The sequence below is a fragment of the Chiloscyllium punctatum genome, chromosome 44, assembly GCF_047496795.1.
Source record: "Chiloscyllium punctatum isolate Juve2018m chromosome 44, sChiPun1.3, whole genome shotgun sequence".
NCBI lineage: Eukaryota > Metazoa > Chordata > Chondrichthyes > Orectolobiformes > Hemiscylliidae > Chiloscyllium > Chiloscyllium punctatum.
The window spans coordinates 41,380,721-41,396,558 of NC_092782.1; the positions used below are offsets into that span (position 1 = coordinate 41,380,721).

Below are 15,838 nucleotides of genomic sequence, written 5' to 3' on the forward strand. Positions count from 1 at the left end.
AGCACAGCAGTTCAGGCAGCATCCAAGGAGCAGTAAAATCGACGTTTCGGGCAAAAGCCCTTCATTAGGAATACAGTATTCCTGATGAAGGGCTTTTCCTGAAACATCAATTTTACTGCTCATCGGATGCTGCCTGAACTGCTGTGCTCTTCCAGCACAACTAATCCAGTATTTGAGGTCAGGCTCTGTGGTATTCTGGCCACACTGTCCAGTGAGAGACAGACTCGGGGTGCACAGTACAGTGAGGGAAAGGCTCTGGGGACACTGTCCAGTCAGGGGGAGGCTCTGGGGACACTGTCCAGTCAGGGGGAGGCTCTGGGGACACTGTCCAGTGAGGGAGAGGCTCTGGGGACACTGTCCAGTCAGGACGAGGCTCTGAGGATACTGTACAGTGAGGGGGAGGCTCTGGGGACACTGTACAGTCAGGGGGAGGCTCTGAGGACACTGTACAGTCAGGGGGAGGCTCTGGGGACACTGTCCAGTCAGGGGGAGGCTCTGAGGACACTGTACAGTCAGGGGGAGGCTCTGAGGACATTGTTCAGTCAGTGGGAGGCTCTGAGGACACTGTACAGTGAGGGGGAGGCTCTGGGGACACTGTCCAGTCAGGGGAAGGCTCTGGGGACACTGTCCAGTCAGGGGGAGGCTCTGGGGACACTGTACAGTGAGGGAGAGAGTAAGTGTTCCTGAAGTATTTGGTGTGAGGCCTAGGGCTATGAAAGTGACTGACAATATGATAGACTTGTTGGAATTGGATGCATTGAGGTCACAGATCAAGCAGCTACAAAAAAAGTGGAAGAATCTTGGGAGCAGGCTGCTCGACATCAGAAGAACTACCTGGATTTACAAGGTGGATTCATGAAGAACTGAAAGCTATGTTGAGAGGTGAGGACAGACAATGTAAGCTTATAGTTCAGGGTTGGGAATGGGTGAGGGCAATGCTGTTGGGGGAAATGATGCAGTGGCCCAAGGCAGGAAGGTTGCAGGGAGGGTTGGCGGTGGTACATCATTCACACTGTACAGTGAGGGACAGACTCTGGGCACACTCTGGTGTTAGGGATTGGTGCTCTCAGAATACCCTGTATATTGGATATTTGCTCATCACTGTTTCTGGTCTCCTTAGGTGATTTGCTATCATGTGAAACTAAATCATGTGAATCAACATCCAGCACCACAACAACAACAAGTGACACAAAGTTGTGTTTGAAGTCAGCTGATATTCCAGTAACTGAGGTGACATCAGTTACCCCAACAATGGTCAATTCAACCAAGTCCAATGCTTCTGAGGTCAGTACTGTTGATCGAAAGCCATCTGAGTTCATGTCAACTGATTCCAAGCTATCAGAGACCAACTCAGCCATTCCTAAAGTGTCTGAGATCAATATAGTCAATTTGAAACCCACCGAGGTGACGTCAGCCGATCCCAAACAATCAGATATCCAATCCACTAATTTAGAGGTCCAACCAATCATTTCCAAGGTGTCTGAGGTCAAATTAGATGACTCAAAACTAGCTGAGGTCAAATCAAGTGACCCCAAACTATCTGAGGTCAAGGGACCTGATCCCAAACCATCAGTGATCAAGTTATTTGATCCCAAACAGTTGGATGTCAAGTCAACTGCTCTCAAACCATACGCAATCGAGTCAGTTCATCCTGAACTGTATGAGGTGAAGCCAACTGATTCTGGACCATCTGAAGTCAAACCAGTTGCTCTCACACTATCTGAGAACAAACCAGATGACCTCAAACCATCTGAACTCAAGTCAATCGATCCCAAACCCTCTGAGGTCAACTCAATTGATTTCAAGCCAACTGAAGTCAAATCAGCTGATTCAAAAATATCAAAGGTCACATCAGCTGATCCCAAACCATCTGAGAGCAAGGTATTTGATCCCAAAATATCTGAGGTCAAATCAGCTGATTCCAATCTATCCAAAGTCATGTCAACTGATGCCAAGCCATGTGTGGACAGGTCAGTTGATTCTAAACTATCTGATGTCAAGGTAATTGATCCAAAACCTTCTGAGGCCATGTCATTTGATTGCAAACCATTTGAGGCTAAGTTGGTTGATCCTAAGCTATCTGAAGTCAAAGTGATTGAACCTAAACTATCTGAGGTAAAATCAGTGGATCTCAGAAGTTTGGAGATAAAGCCAGTTGATTTCAAACCTTCCAAGGCCAAGTCAGCTGATTTCAAACCAGCTGAATTCAAGTCAATGGATCCTAAGTCTACTGATGTAAAGTCAATTGATCCCAAACCAGCTGAGGTCAAGTCAATGGATCCTAAACCAACCGAGGTCAAGTCAGTGGATCCCAAACTATCTTTGGTCGGACCAAAGGATCCCAAACCAGCTGAGGTCAGACCAATGGATCCCAAACCATCAATGGTGAAGACAATGGATCCCAAACCAGTTGTGGTCAAGTCAATGGATCCCAAACCAGCTGAAGTCAAGGCAAGTGATTGCAAACCAGCTGAGATCAAGTCAGCTGATCTTAAACTGTCTGAGGTCAAGTCAGTTGATCCCAAACTATCTTTGGTCAGACCAATGGATCCCAAACCATCTATGGTGAAGACAAAGGATCCCAAACCAGTTGTGGTCAAGTCAATGGATCCCAAACCAACTGAAGTCAAGTCAATGGATCCCAAACCAGTTGTGGTCAAGTCAATGGATCCCAAACCAACTGAGGTCAAGTCAAGTGATTGCAAAACAGCTGAGGTCAAGTCAGCTGATCTTAAACTGTCTGAGGTAAAGTCAGTGGATTTCAAGCTTTTTGAGGTCATGTCAGGTGATCCTAAACCAGCTGAGGTTAAGTCAACTGATCTTACAGCATCTGAAACCAAGGCAGTTGACCCCATAGTTTCCGGTGGGACAGTAGCCAGTGTGGATCTAAATGATATGGTGACATGCGACCACAATGCTCCTGAAGTCCTTGCTGTGAGGCCTGGGACTATGAAAGTGACTGACAATATGATGGATTTATTGGAATTGGATGCATTGAGGTCACAAATTAAGCAGCTACAAAAGGAGTTGGAGGAATCTCAGGAGCAGGCTGCCCGACATCAGAAGAACTACCTGGATTTACAAGGTAGGTGGATTCATGAAGAACTGAAAGCTATGTTGAGAGGTGAGGACAGACAGTGTTCAGGGCTGGGAATGGGTGAGGGCAATTCTGGTGGGGGCAATGGTGCAGTGGCCCAAGGCAAGAAAGTTGCAGGGAGGGTTGATAGTGGTACATCATTGGGAGCGCTGCTTCGAAGAGACAAGATGTGGTTAAAGGGGTGGATGTTGGGGACAGGTGGGTTTCTGGGGCATGGAACGTGGGCAGGTGGTCCTTGGGGGCTGGGAATTGTGGAAGCTGAGTTGTATCTTTAGGGGGATTGGATGAAAGGGAAGGTCAAGTTGGTCTTCATCTCTGCCTGAAACATTAGCTCCGTTTCTGTCCACAGATGCTGCCTGAGCTATTGAATTCTTCCAGCATATGTTTGGTTTTTATTATTCTTATCTAACTTGTGGGTGTCAGTTAGCTCAGTTGGTTAGGCAGCTGGTTTCTGATGAAGAGTGATGACAACAGTGTGTGTTTAATTCCTGCACTGGCTGAGATTACCATGAAGACCCTGCCTTCTCAATCCCTGTCCTTACCTGAGGTGTGCTAACTCTCAGATTAAGTCACCACCTGCTGTCTCTCTCATGAGACAGTGGACCTGTTGGACAATGGTGATTTTATCTAACCCATCCTCCACCTGCCTTGAGAGTGTTTGATGGGATACTGTAGATAGAGCTTTACCCTGTATGCTTTTCCTGCTCTGGGAGTGTTTAATGTGATAGTGTAGATAGAGCTTTACTTTGTACCTAACTCCAAAGTGTACCCTGGAGATGTTGATGGGATGGTATAGAGAGAACTTTACTTTCTGTCTAGCCCATCCAGCAGCTGATTTTTATTTTCCAAACACTGCAGGGTTGCTGGAGGAGCAGAGATTGGCCAACGTGCAACAAACTGAGAACTTTGCCAAACAGATCCAGCGTCTCCAAGGTCAGTGAGTGCTTTTGGGATTGACCTGTGCTCCAGACGAGCGTATTAAGAAATACGCTCAGACAAAGGAATAAGAGATTGAACATTGTGGGGTGCTCTGTAACCACCTGGGGACATTGTTTGAGTTGAAACCAACAAGGGTCTTGTTACTCATGGGTGATCATGACCCAAATGCAGCATTGCAAAATTTTCATCCACTACCGATGGATAGAGAGAGAGGGAGTAGCAAGCATAGTTGGACAGATGGAGGTCAATTGGCTCTGTTGGCATGGCAACTGGTTGAGCAATACCCACAATGGCTGATCTTACTATGAAGGTCCTGCCTTCTCAATCTTGCCCCTCTCCTAGGGTGTGCTGACCTTCAGGTTAAACCACCCATCAGTCACCCCTCTCTAATGTTACCATAGTCCTCTGAGGCTATGGTAATGTTACTGAGTTGGGCAGACAAACAGCACGGGGACATTGATAAATGTGAAGGATCGTTAACAGATTGGAAATGGACATCAGGAATATGCAATAGGCCAGTTGGGATTGGCTGAGGGAGAAACGGGTATAGAATGATGGTAGAATCCTCCCTTTTAATCTCTCAATACTTGAGTCGCTGGTAGTTTGCTGGGATTTAGAACCAAGCAGCAGTACTCCGACCAGTCTCTGTGTCCAATTCTGATCACCTTCACTAAGGAGGGATACTATTCAATTGGAAGCAATTCAGAGAAGCTTCACTGGGCTGCTTCCTGAGATGAAGGGTATGTCTTATGAGGAAAGGTTGAGCCTATAACGATTACATTTTTGTAAAATGAGAGGTTTTTCTTATTGAAATATGTAATATTAAAAGGGAACTTGATATTGTAGGTGCTGAGGGGTTAGTTCCACTTGGGGTAATCTAGAATTAGGAGGCACATTTCAGAAGAAGGAGTCTAAATCTCATAGAATGGTAGACAGACTTGATGGGCTGAATGGCCTCTTGCTCCTCCTATTTCTTTTGGTCTTCTTAAACTAGGCTCCCTTGCAGTACACTGTACTGTCTGGAACTCACACCTCTGGAGTCTGCCTGCCTTCCCAAATCCCATGAAATGCAGCCAGAAGCTGCAGTGTTGCAGTTCACAGAAATAACCTGAAGGTTAGGCTGCCAGTGCTCACAGCAAACTTCAGCCCAATCAATGGAAAACGTGACCAACAGATTTCCTGGAAGACAGGCACTGATACCATTCCAATATGTAGGGCTGAGGGGGTGAGACCCAATGCTACTGAAACAACACATTTAAAACATTCAGTCAATTCTTGGTTGTGCTAGCAATGTTTACTTTTTCAATTGTAAAACTCTCACTGTACAAACTCACATTACCACTTTAGGAGGGTCGCAATCACCTGCTGTCAGACAATTCATAGTTCCAGATAAATCACACAGCTTATATCCCAGAGTACTACTCTGATAAGAGATGTGGGTAGAGGGCAGTGACCCTTCTTAAAAGTTATCTTTTGTTACATCCTTATAGCTAATTTATTGTGCACTTTGAGAATTTACAATACTCATTAAGTATTAAATGAGCAGCTTATAATGTTTTCTAGACTTCGTGTATTCTTTTGTCATATTCTTCTTTCACTGACCCATGGGTTAAAAAGCCATAATGCTTTTCATACCCTCTAGTTTATTGGACATTCTTCTTTGGAAAACCTTGGATCTGGACATGATTCCAAATGTAGTTAAAATAGTAATGCACAAATCATATAATAGAAGTTTGGCTCCAGTCAAGTGGTAATTGCCTGAATCAGTGGGTTTGCATACAGTTTAATAAAATCTGAGCTTTCTATGAGTTTAGCGAGGCTTTCATCTGTGGATGCCATTGGGTGTACTTCCTGTTCTATTGCCTGTTCAATTGAGTTATGTCAATAAAATTCTAATGGGTGCATTCGATGGGGAACTGGTAGCAAAGTAGACCCCCGTGTATTCAGTTCCCCAACTAGTGGAATACTCCTTGTTGAAACATCATTCCAATCTCACTGCTTACCCTTTTTAGTGGGGGGGTGTCGGCAATTCCTGGGTGTAAACTAACAAATGGATGTGGCATCTGTGGCAAGCAGTTTTCAATTTTCTCAAGCTTTTGAAGAGTTGCAGAAATTATCATCTAAATGTTTTTGATGGTTATGAATAAATTTCAGACTTGTACAAGTTCCCCTGCTAAACAATGAGTATTGCTTCCGGCGATTTCTCTGACTCTACCTGAATATTGCATGAAGCTGACCTTTGACTTCTAGGTTGATTACTCTTGGACCTTGAAGTTTGATGGATGAAGGCTGCAGGGTATTTTTTGTAATTGTTTAAGCCCAGTCTGTATGATATCAACATTAACACTCCAGTATTGGTTATCTTCCCCTGTGATCTCCCAAGAGGAGTGATATTTTAGCTCACTGGTATGTACAGGTCCCAGTTAAGATTTTTCCTTTTGATTTGAAAACCCAGTTTTTTACCTTATCTTTAATATTCAGTGGTTGTGTCAGGGCATCTTTCCAGCCTGTGGAACTGCTTCTCTGCATGGTAGGGACGTTGTAAAGTAGTGAGAGATGCCTATTCAGCACTTTTCCTTGGTTGCCGCTGTGATGCAAGTTCAGCTCTGCACTCAATAAACTTAAATAGCTTACTGTGGTTTTGCCATCCCTAGGCCTGTGTGGGCCCTTCTATATCCTGGAAGGTTTCTAGCAGGGGTAGCATGGAATCCATGATTCAAGGTTTATGTCTCCGACACTGCTGTCTGTGCTAGTTGCTTGGCTGCCCTCATGGGAGATCTAGAGTGTCTAATCCAAGCAAGAGATCTGACTGGAGGCAGAGATCCTTTTTAAGAATTAGCTTTATCTACTGCCTTAGAATCCTGTTTATAGGATTTCTAAGCACGTGGTCAGAGCCACAGATCTCCTCTTCTCTTTGACATCAGTATGACATAACTCCTTATGCATGTACTCAGCAGACACTGTTAAAAAATTGTTGCAGTTAACCCTTTATTCTACAGGTTTCAGTAGTTTGTCTCCAGTCCAAACCTGATCAGCAGCTTGTTCTGGATGACCTTAGACCTCACTGGAGTTATTTCGCCCTGTGCACCTTCCTTGAGGCTGGTTTAATTGCCCAAATTTAATTGTTTTCCTTTTACGTGAAGGAGTAAACTGAGTGATGAACCCTGTGGATATTTGTTTTGGTCCATCCAGCACAGCTCCGGTCTGTTCAGGAGGAGATTGACAGTTTGGAGGAGGAGAAGGAGAGTGAACTGATGGAGGCTCATGAGGAATTGCACTGTGCACAGGAAGAGATTGTGAACCTGCGACAGGCAGCTGAAGAGGCTGCTGGAGAGCGGGAGAACGAGATTGCCACACTGCAGGAGGAGCTGTGTCGTATCCGAGCAGAACTAGAGCATCTTCAGCAGACAACATTGGAATATGAGCTGGAGATTACCACCCTGCGGGCAGAGATACAGATGAAGAGTGACAGTCAGCAGAAGAAAAACTCTGAAGAGGTCACCCAACTTCAAGGTACAAACTAGGTCAAAGTGTGCTTGTGTATATGACATTTAGGAGGGGTCAGTTCTCAAGGGTCAGTTATTGAGACAAAGGAGGATCTAAAGTCCTGAAGGATGAATTCATTTAGTGGAATTAGTCTCTTCAGGTTGGAATCTCAGCATTATTTCCTCTGCTATGGATTGAGAAGGGGAAGGTCGTGGGTGGGCGGTTGGGGGGGGGGTGGTGGGTGGGTGTTAGGGAAATCACTGTCTTTGTGAAAGCAAACAGGAAGAAAGTTTTGACCTTTTGGTTTTGGACCAGTTCCTGTGAATGTTATTCTGCAAGTGTAAAGCACAACTGGGAAAGCTGAAAAATAGGCAAGTGATCAAGTTTTGACAAGTAGATGTTGGGAGTACTGGAAAAATAAAACCAACCAAAATCAATTAATGGAAAACACAGGAATGGGGGGGAAAAGAAAATAGTACAGAAAATAATTTAACAAAGAGGAATATGGTTAAAATAAATAAAACCAAAATAACTGGTGAGATTTAAAAAAAGACTTGTTATAATCATCAAAAAAAACTCAAACTCAGATGTTAAAGTCATTGGAAAAAATTAATATTAAAAGTGAAAAATGTTTAAAACACATGTATTGGATTGTCGGAAATTAATGAGGGAAACTAAAGAAAGCGTTGAAAAGAAAGAGCTTGGCTTCATAGCAGTAACAATCTCAGAAGGACAGATGAAATGACGGATCTGTCTGGGAAGAATGAGGAGAGGTGATATAAGTGAAATGATACAATTTTAAAAGGGCTCCAGGAATAGAGACAGGAAAGTGGGGCAGATAGAGTAGCTGGAACAAAGAGTTGGCACCGGGCCCAATAGGCGAAATGGCCTCTTTTCTGTTCTTTCTGATTCTAACAGAAACCTGGCTGCCACTGGGATATGTTTGAAAGATTAGCATTTTGGATATTAAGTATTTTAGAGGGCTAGAAACAAAAAGAAAGGTATTGAGAAAGTTCATGGTGTTGAGAATTAAGTTAAACAACCAAGGTTATGGTTCCATGCAATATGGTTGCAACTCAAAGCTAAAACAAACGTTTTTTTTTTATTTTAATGCAATTACCTTATACACAATCAAACTATAGGATGGAACTAGAGGGAATGCATAATGATGCATGGGATGAATTTGAAAATCAAAATTATTGTTTTTGTAACATTGAATTACACATTAGTCTATCAAAATTACACATTTGTTCATCAAGACATAAAGGGATAAATGAGAGATGGGAATGGAATTTGTAAGACGTGTACAGGACTCCTCTTCAAGCAGTAGCTTAGTCAGCCTGCCGAGGTGGATGTGATGCAGGAGCTGATTGTGAGTAATGAAATGGATCAGGCAGATGAGCCAAATGTGCATGAACTCAATAAGAGTTGTAACCATAATGTGAGGCTTCAGAACTAACTGGAATGGGAAGTACTTACTAAAAAACTTGGAAGATTAAGGATGCATATTAGGAAGACAAGCAGTGGGTTATGAGATGGGGATGAAAGGAGATATTGACTCAGGGGACTGTGGAGCAACAGAGAGATCTTTTTATAATAATTTGTACAAATCTGCACAATAATAAAATGAGGATTCTTGAGTAGCTGTTATTGTCATATGCACTTTCAAAATATGTTTGACAGAGTAATACGTGAAAGACTTGTTTGTAAAGTTGAAACTGATGACATTTAAAGGCAGTAACGCCATAGATAGAAACTTGGCTAAGGGACAGCAAAATACAGGATTTTGTTCAGACTGGCGAGAAATATATAGTAGTGTTCTTCAAGAATCTGTGTTGGGCCCACTACTTTCCTTATCTATATTACTGACCTGGACTTGGATATGCAGGGTCTATTTCCAAAATTTGCAGATGATAAAAAGCAATAAAGTTTAGTCAACAATGAGAAGTTTAATAGATTTCAGAAGGATGTAGTCAGAAGTTGACATTTAAAATATGAAGTGAAATATTTTATTCAGAATAAAAAAGGTAAGCATTGTAAATCAACTGGCATAATTTTAAAAGGGGTGCATGGACAGAGAGAACTAGGAGTGTGTGTAACAAATCTGTGAATGTGTCAGGACAAGTTGAGATTGAAAAACTGTTAAAAAGCATGTGGAATTCTATGGCTTTATGAATAACCAAATAGGATGCAAATATTTGTAATTATGTTAAACTTTTAGAAGATATGGGCTTGGCCTCAACTGGAATGGGCAGCATACTTTAGGAAGGATGTCAAGGACTTAAACAAGGTACAGAAGAGATTGGATGGAATGGTACCAGGGATGAAAGACTTCAGTTACATAGAGTGTCTGGAGAAACTGTGTTATTCACCTTACAATAGAATAATTTAAGAGGATAGTTGCCAGGGGTGTTTGAAATCATGAAGGGTTTTGATAGCGTAAATAAAGAGAAAGTGTTTGCAGTGACAAATGGTCAGCAACCAGAGATCATAAAGATAGGGCGATGATAAAAAAAGCAGAGTGACATAAGGAAACATATCTTTACACAGAGAGTTGTTGCAGGGTGTACACTGCCTGATAGGATGCTGGAAACAGATTCAAAAATAACTTTCAAAGGGAATTGGTTAAAAAAAACTTGTATGGAAGGAAATTATAGGCCTATGAGTAAACAGCAGTTAAGTGGGATTAATCTGATAATTCAAAAAGCCATCACAGCCATAAAAGGCTGAATGGCCTCCTGTCTGTAGGATTCCATGATAAATATATTATCGTTGCAAATATAAACCTACTAAGAAATTAAATTACTTATAATTTTAGGATGCATCAAAATAATTTCAATCAAGTATGATTTTTTCTAATTATGACCATTATAATATTAATGATGATAAAATATTGGTGATTAGATTAACAGGAGATAAAGGACAAGTTGAAGGAAAATGAAAATGAGGTGGAAAAATAAGATTGTGAGGCTGATGTGGAGGTTAAATACTAATATAGACTGATTGGGACAAATGGCCTGTTTCATTATAACTTGTGTGTAAGATCATTCCTGAAAAAAAACGAAGGGAGACATTGGAAAACTATTTTTCGTGTAGGGGATGATGGTTAAGATATGGAATGCCTGACCAGAAATGGTTGCCTTTTTGCACATTTGTGTTGAAATTTGAGCTGTGTATTTGACAGGTGCGGTGCAGAATCTGCAGGTCGAGTGTCGGAATCTGGCTCAAGAGTGTCGAGTTCTACAGGACGACAACAAGCAGCTGAAGGAAAGATTGCAACAAATGGAACAGCAGAGCCACAGGTATGGGCCTCCAGTATGACATGTGTACTAGCATTTGGACACACATTTGTACACACTCATATTCACTCATTCCCATTCTCTCACAAAGGCAATCAGCATTCGTAATTGCAGACACACTCACGTAGTCTCACTAACTGTCAAACCTATGCTCGTTTACTCACACTTGTATCTATGCTTGCATAAACTTACTTAAATACACATCCTTAGTCAGTCAGGCAATCCAACATTCTCACTCACTTAGTGTAGTCAGAACTTTACTTTGTATCTAAACTGTGTTGTTCTTGCCCTGGCCCTGTTTGAACAGCATTGAGTAGGGTTGTCCCACTTAAATGATCAATTAATAAAAATGCCTATTAATACATGCCAAGTGTCAGAGTTAACTGTTAGCCTTTTCACTTGATTAATAGAGCTACGAGAGTCCTGCTTATTGGGAAAAAGGATGGTACAAGGGTTGAGCTTAAGAGTCGGGTTTAACTAACACTGACTTTGTGTTTGCCTCTGAGGGCACACTCTCCAGGTTGGCCTCAGTGGAATTCACATGAAAGTGGATATTGGAAGCAGGTTGCTTTTCAACACGGGATATCCTCTCTTCCCAGCCTGCTTTCGGTATAGGTTTTTAGGGGGAAGGAGGAGGAGAAAGGTGGATGTAAGTCTGCCTCAGCCTCACTCTCAGTTTCTCTCATAGGCATGCACATGCTCTTGCACACTGACTCTCTCCATGTCCCACTCATTTCCATACACTCTGTCCCTCCCTCGAACCCATTGATACATACTCTCACTCCCTCACATACTCTTGCTCCCTCATGCACACTCTGTAAGTCAGCCTTACTCACAGATTCCCTCTATTCCTCTCTCACTCAATTCCTCCCCCCCCCAGTAAATCTTGAACGTTTTCCTGCTGTGGTGTCTGTGATGCACTTTTGCTCTGCTCTCTCTCACATTCCTGATGCTCCTTGTGGGCAGGCAGATAGAGTTGCTGTCACTGTTTGTGATCTCCCTGACCTGTGCCACCATCTTGTGTTCCTCCAGAGAGCTGGCAGTTGCACAGCTGGGCAGGCAGAAGCATGGCCTCAGACAGAGGGAGAATGGACTCTGTGGAAAATATCAATAAACTACTCCTCATAAATTGCTTATCCAATCACAGGTTGCTTCTCTTTGTATTTGCTGCTGATTTGCTCAGTGGTGATTCTACTAGCATCAAATGTGGGAAGGAAACAGCCTCTGATTGGAGGTACAGCTTTTCAGTGATTTTCAAATAATCTTCCTTACTTGTTGTCATGTCTGCTGCACTAGAGGGCTACAACCTGGTCATGGGCTGTGTGTTGGACATGTTTAGTGTAGAGAAAGCCTATCTCTATACATAAACCATGCTATACTTGTCCTGAGAGTATTTAATGGAACTGTGTAAAGATAGCTTTACTCTGTATTTAACTCTGGGATACCTGGCCTCAAGGCTCCATGGTTACATCAAGTAATGATTAGCTTTCAATCTGTTCAGAAAGTCTTGGACTGATTGATGAGACACAGATTCAGATGCCTGTCTAATTTTGTAGATCGATTGAAGGATTTAAGACGGACATTCAAAGAACTGAAAGCCGACGACAGAAGTATGAAAAGGAAGCTAAGAGCTTGCCTTGGAAAGAAAATGGTAAAGGACCAAATGCAGCAGGTTTAAGTGTGCAGGAGAACCTGAGCTGTACACAGAAAGATCAGGAAAAATCATGTGACAAAGTGACCCCAAGTGATCAAGTCTTTTTAAGGGATCAGCTTGAAGATGGGCGGGTGCTCAGAGAGCAACAAATCCCTCAGGATGGAAGCAGTGGAGACGGTGTAACATCAACTCAGAAGGACCAGAAAATGGAAAGCATCGAGCATGGATCTCAAGGTTCCCAGGGGCATGAAGAGCGAGGTCTGATTGATGAATTGGGTTTGAGACACCGACTCCTACAGGCAGAAGAGAAGGCTCTGTCAGTCCAACATGAGGTAACAGAAACCTAGGATTCATGGAGAACAGTTTGTCATTATTCCAATAGTTTGCACACAGAAAAATATCCCAGTGGAATTTGTGAAGCACACATTTCTTTGAAGTATGGGAGGTGAGCAGTTGAATTAGATGTTACTGAAATGTCGCTGAAGCATTGGCAAGTTCTCTACGTGGTAACCAGAGGTGCTCCATACTGAGGGAGAGTGGGTGCAACTGTTTGAGGAATTACACTCTTAGAGCTCTTCAACAGTTCTATTGAGTTCCCAACAACTGCCTCCTTAATACCACCAATTTCTTAATGCCCCATTTTCCTTGACAATCCTGAGTTCACTTTTTGTTATGATCCCAGATGATACAACTGGACAAGGCAGATCCCAGAATGAAACATGGTTTGATAGATCATATATTGTTTTGTTAGTTAATGTGATCAGTCATTGAGGCATATTCACACAAAACTGCAAATTTTCTTTTAACGACAGAATAGAGGTTTATTACACAAAAGAAGAAACAAGTAAGAACAAGCAAATACATATCACAGTTAGAGAGATCTTAAAACACAAACCTGTTTCCTGATATCAACTGTAATAGGAACTCAAATCCAAAGAAATCGCATCCCATTTGTTTACTCCCTCAAGTTAACTGACTCTTGACTATTTCTTTGCCATGGACTGTGGATACAGTTTGATGCGTTTTTCCAAATCTGCCAACAATAACTTTTCCGCAATACATGAGAGCCAAAACCTTCCCAGCTCTAAAGACCTGCAGATTTCCGTCTAAACTGTCCTGATTTGAAAGTTACACAAACTAAAGATTTCAACTGAGGTGACAGTGTTTTCCCTGAATTGTCCCAACCTCAAGTGAGAGAAAACGAATCTTGCTTCTCATACCGCTTGGGTCTTATTCAAACTGTACTTAAAAAAACCTTACATCTCTAGGTTTTCAAAACTAAAATTAAATTTTGGTTATTCTGATTTGAAAACAAGCCGTCAATGTTTACCGAACCACCAAAATATACATAATGTTCCATTGACACGACAGGACTCCACAACCACTTGCTTTCTGAGCAATGCTGGATTATTAATTGTTCTAGAGGATATTCTGATCTTTCTTTTTTATAAAAGAAAAGCCTTCACAAAAGTAACCCAACACCCATTATTTTGAAATCCAAAATCTAAAAATGATTTTAAAGATAAATATATATAAATACGTTTTTCATTACACCATGAATAATCTTTCCTGTTTATGACTATATTGGAAGTTGGAGTATTAATGTCCTCTCTGACTGAAATAACCCCTTGCTGAATCCTGTACACCTGGTTATACTCTCCACCTCCACTCACTCTGACTAAATCACTATTGTGGCTATGTGGGCATTATTGCAACTTTGTTTCTCCTGTGGCACCTCTTAGAGTCCGTATGTTAATATCTTAGTACAAGGGGACCTCGATTATCTGAGTGAGATAGACGGGCACTGCAGCAGCACACAGTGCGTGCACCCCCGCCCCCAAAACCTCCCCTCAACCCTGTCCAACACTGCCCCCCCACACCCTGCCCCTGTCCAACACCATCCCCCCACGCCCCATCCCCATCCAACATCACCCCGCCCCTGTCCAACACCGATCCTGCCCACCCCCTAAACCCCTTCCAACACCGCCCACCCCTCCAACCGGGTCCAACACCCCCCCGCGCCCCACCCCAGCACACTGCACACAAGCCCCAAATGCCCAGCATACAGCATGCGAGCTGGTATTTGAATAATCGAGGCTCCTCTATACGTAGTGAATTTCTGTACTTCCTGAACTTAGTGCCATACACAAAATGAGCTTTAACATCATGTGAACAAGTTGTTTCTCAATAACAGGAGATTCTTTATGTTGTGTGACCAGTGTGAAGGATTAATCACTGAACTGAGAGCACTGGAGGAGAGGTACAGAAGTAGCCAAGAGGAACGCAGCCAGTTGGAGTTGCAGCTCAGGCAGTATAAGGAAGAAATACACAAACTGAAAGGGACACCTCATCAGGTAAGTTGGTAAGAGATAAAGCAAAAGACCAAAAGTGAAGGTAGAAGGGTAAAGTGCAATTTTCCCCAAAGGTATCAGTCATTCCCATCCTTGTCGGCCATTAATACAGCCGATGGGAAAATAGTCCAGTCTCAGCTACCTATAGCTGGTGAAAGTGTTGGAGAGAAGGAGGAGGCCAGTTCTGCCCACAGTGGAAGGGCAACTATATTTTACACAGAATAGTCAAATTACTGACGCAAACTAACAGAGAACAATGCCAGAGAGTGGAATGGAAGTTGTGTCTACCCTGTGATCGATCATCTGCTGTTTCAAGGAATAGCAAAGTTAGCAAAACGCATCTGCCTTATTCATAAAGCAGTACTCTACTCTCTAAATTACTGCCTTTTCATTTGTCTAGAAGTGGCCTGCAAATAGCTTCTCCCTGAAAGTGTGAATCTTCACATGAGAATGATTACTGTCCAGTTAAACTGCTGAGGATTCTATTCTGTTCATCCAGTTCTCTCAGAGATTTCCTTAGCCACATTTTGAATTAAGTAACATTCCTGTTGGTTTTGAGGGACAAAATGAGGCATGAAGTTAATTTGCCCGTTGTGCCTATAACCAGTAGAAAACTTCATCAAGCTCTCGGGGAAGTGGCTGGGGAATTGTCTGCCAGCAGATTGTATCAAGAAAAGGCACAAGACATTGAATAATGCAAAGACCACGGGCTCTGATAACATTCCAGCAATTGTGCTCCAGAGCTAGCCATGCCCCTAAGTGAAGATATTCCAGTACAATTACAACACTGGTGCCTATCCAACAATGCAGAAAATTGTCCAGACATGTCCTTTCCACAAAAAACAGGACAAGTCCAACTTGGCCAATTTCTGCCCTTACTAGTACACTCACAGACACCAGCCAAATGGTGCAAGAGCTGGATTAGTGGTGCTGGAAGAGCACAGTTGTTCAGGCAGCATCCAACGAGCAATGAAATGGTGCAAGAGGTCCATGACAATGCTATCGAGCAGCA

At 42.6% G+C, this 15,838-nt stretch overlaps 1 protein-coding gene across 8 annotated transcripts in view; it reads left to right on the forward strand.

Moving 5' to 3' along the window:
- The window catches only part of ccdc136b (coiled-coil domain containing 136b), an 84,980-nt gene that overhangs the window by 58,388 nt on the left and 10,754 nt on the right, over window positions 1-15,838 (forward strand). For 7 of the 8 annotated variants that reach the window (XM_072562747.1, XM_072562749.1, XM_072562748.1 and 4 more), the window contains 6 exons: window positions 1,121-3,085; window positions 3,956-4,030; window positions 7,229-7,549; window positions 10,707-10,824; window positions 12,378-12,807; window positions 14,695-14,829. In XM_072562747.1, coding sequence (XP_072418848.1) covers window positions 1,121-3,085; window positions 3,956-4,030; window positions 7,229-7,549; window positions 10,707-10,824; window positions 12,378-12,807; window positions 14,695-14,829 — 3,044 coding nt within the window. The remainder of the gene's footprint in view (window positions 1-1,120; window positions 3,086-3,955; window positions 4,031-7,228; window positions 7,550-10,706; window positions 10,825-12,377; window positions 12,808-14,694; window positions 14,830-15,838) is intronic. The other variant, XM_072562755.1, reaches the window with a different exon arrangement.